Raw genomic sequence first — 1,808 nt, forward strand, 5'->3', positions numbered from 1 at the left:
TGTTACCATGCGCATATTAAATACATTTATTAATACATTTATGTGGATCAGCGTTAAAAGTTCGTTCGCGTTTACTGTTCGTGCAGCGTTCGGTTGATCGCACTGTCGATCCCTTCGTGAGTTTTGAAAGCGACTCGCGTTCAAAGGTTTGAGCTTTTTCGAATTGGAGTGTCACTTGGTTTTTGACTCGTTTTGCTTTGTTCGAAAGAAAAAATCGAACGATCGAGCATTATGAACACACTTCGCAGTGTTCGCTGTTCACAATGATGTCCACGGTGCCCTTCTCACTGTTTTGTAATTCCTGGCACATTTTACCGGGCGATTTTTCCATCTTCTGATTCATCTGTAGAACCAGTTGGACTGGAGTTTAGGTGTCCGTTGCCTTTTTTCGGGGCAAAGTTTACGGATAGGTATTACGGAACGTTCCCGTTTCGTTTTCACCACTGCGTCCCTACGGTGGCTTCTTTGATTGTTGATGTTGTTTTTTTTTTTCCAATTTCTATATCAAATTCGAATGCAATTTAGTTCCCGAAAACGGAGCACTGGTGAAAAAGCACCCAGCACCACGGTATGAGCGGATGTCGTACAGGAATAATAAAAGGTGAGCTGAAAAGTCCCGAGCCTAACACATAAATGGCACTAAATTTAAAAAAAGCTGCTAAAATTTCATGATAGTCTACTCATAAGCTTGTGAGCTGTCGCGCCAAGAGTGACTCTACTTTTGTTATTATCAAAACAATGGACCAACAACATATTCGTGTTTTAGCGTTACACTCCTTTTTGATGGGGAAAAACATCGTTACGTTACAGTTACAATGGCTTGAAAAGTGTAATAAGGCCTCCGCTCCATCCGAAACAACATTAAAACGTTGCTTTGCCGACTTCAAACGGGGTCGTAGAGATACAGATGATGCAGAACGCAGTGAGTAGACGTGCTAATGAGGTGGTAACACCAGAAAACATTTAAAAAACGTAGGACGACGTATTCAGAGGGACGTACACTACCGACAACGTGTACGCGTAGCCTTGAATACCTCCAAACACGCCACGTGTATGTTTATGTTGAATGAAACAGAGAGGTGAGTGAAAGAGAGCCAGCGAAGCAACCAGAAATGAGAGATCACGAAGGCGCGTCTGGCTCGATTTGTCAGCGCACTAATTTTTGGAGCGATTTTTGGAACGATTGAAATTGAGCGAAAGTAACGAACGCGAAAAAAATACGACCCGCTCCGGTCTTCTAGAGATCAAAAAAAAGGGGAATTCAAATTTACAGCACCATGCCGTCTTGATAGTTAGATGCTATGTTCTACGATCGTATTCAGTCGAAGGCAAAGAATGGGAAAAAATTGTTCCTACTTTTCTCTTTCAAGAAACGGGCTTGGGCACTTTTTTTTAAACAATCAAATTGAGTTTGCATCAAACACATTTTATGTATCCGCTCCACTGGACGTTCGTTGGTAATGAGCAGGGATAATGGCGCGATTTCAGCGATAGATCGAGACTGACTGCTCTATTTATTGTTTAGCTTTTCCCGGCTAAATATGCATCGAGTAATATTTTTATGGTATGCTTGAACGGCGAGAAATCAAATTGACGACAATTCAAAACTTCATCTGAATCAACCAAAGTTGTCCTTCATAACGCTGAGCTGATTCCAGTTAAAAGCGGCAACAGCAATTCGTTTTGGCCCTGCAATGTTGGCAGCACCGCAAAGCGCAATTTTTGTAAAAGTGTTCGTAAAGGCTTTGGAAAAAAATCTTGCACCAAAGGGATGGACACTACCGAGTAACATTGAACATGTGTGAGTG

General features: G+C 41.9%; 1 protein-coding gene across 1 annotated transcript in view; it reads right to left on the minus strand.

Annotated features, from left to right (window-relative positions):
- Positions 1-71: 71 nt before the first annotated feature.
- Positions 72-1,808, minus strand: part of LOC128273687 (uncharacterized) — an 11,925-nt gene continuing 10,188 nt past the window's right edge. Inside the window, exon 3 of the mRNA XM_053011749.1 lies at positions 72-112. Coding sequence (XP_052867709.1) covers positions 72-112 — 41 coding nt within the window. The remainder of the gene's footprint in view (positions 113-1,808) is intronic.

Source organism: Anopheles cruzii, chromosome X (genome assembly GCF_943734635.1).
Source record: "Anopheles cruzii chromosome X, idAnoCruzAS_RS32_06, whole genome shotgun sequence".
Classification (NCBI taxonomy): domain Eukaryota; kingdom Metazoa; phylum Arthropoda; class Insecta; order Diptera; family Culicidae; genus Anopheles; species Anopheles cruzii.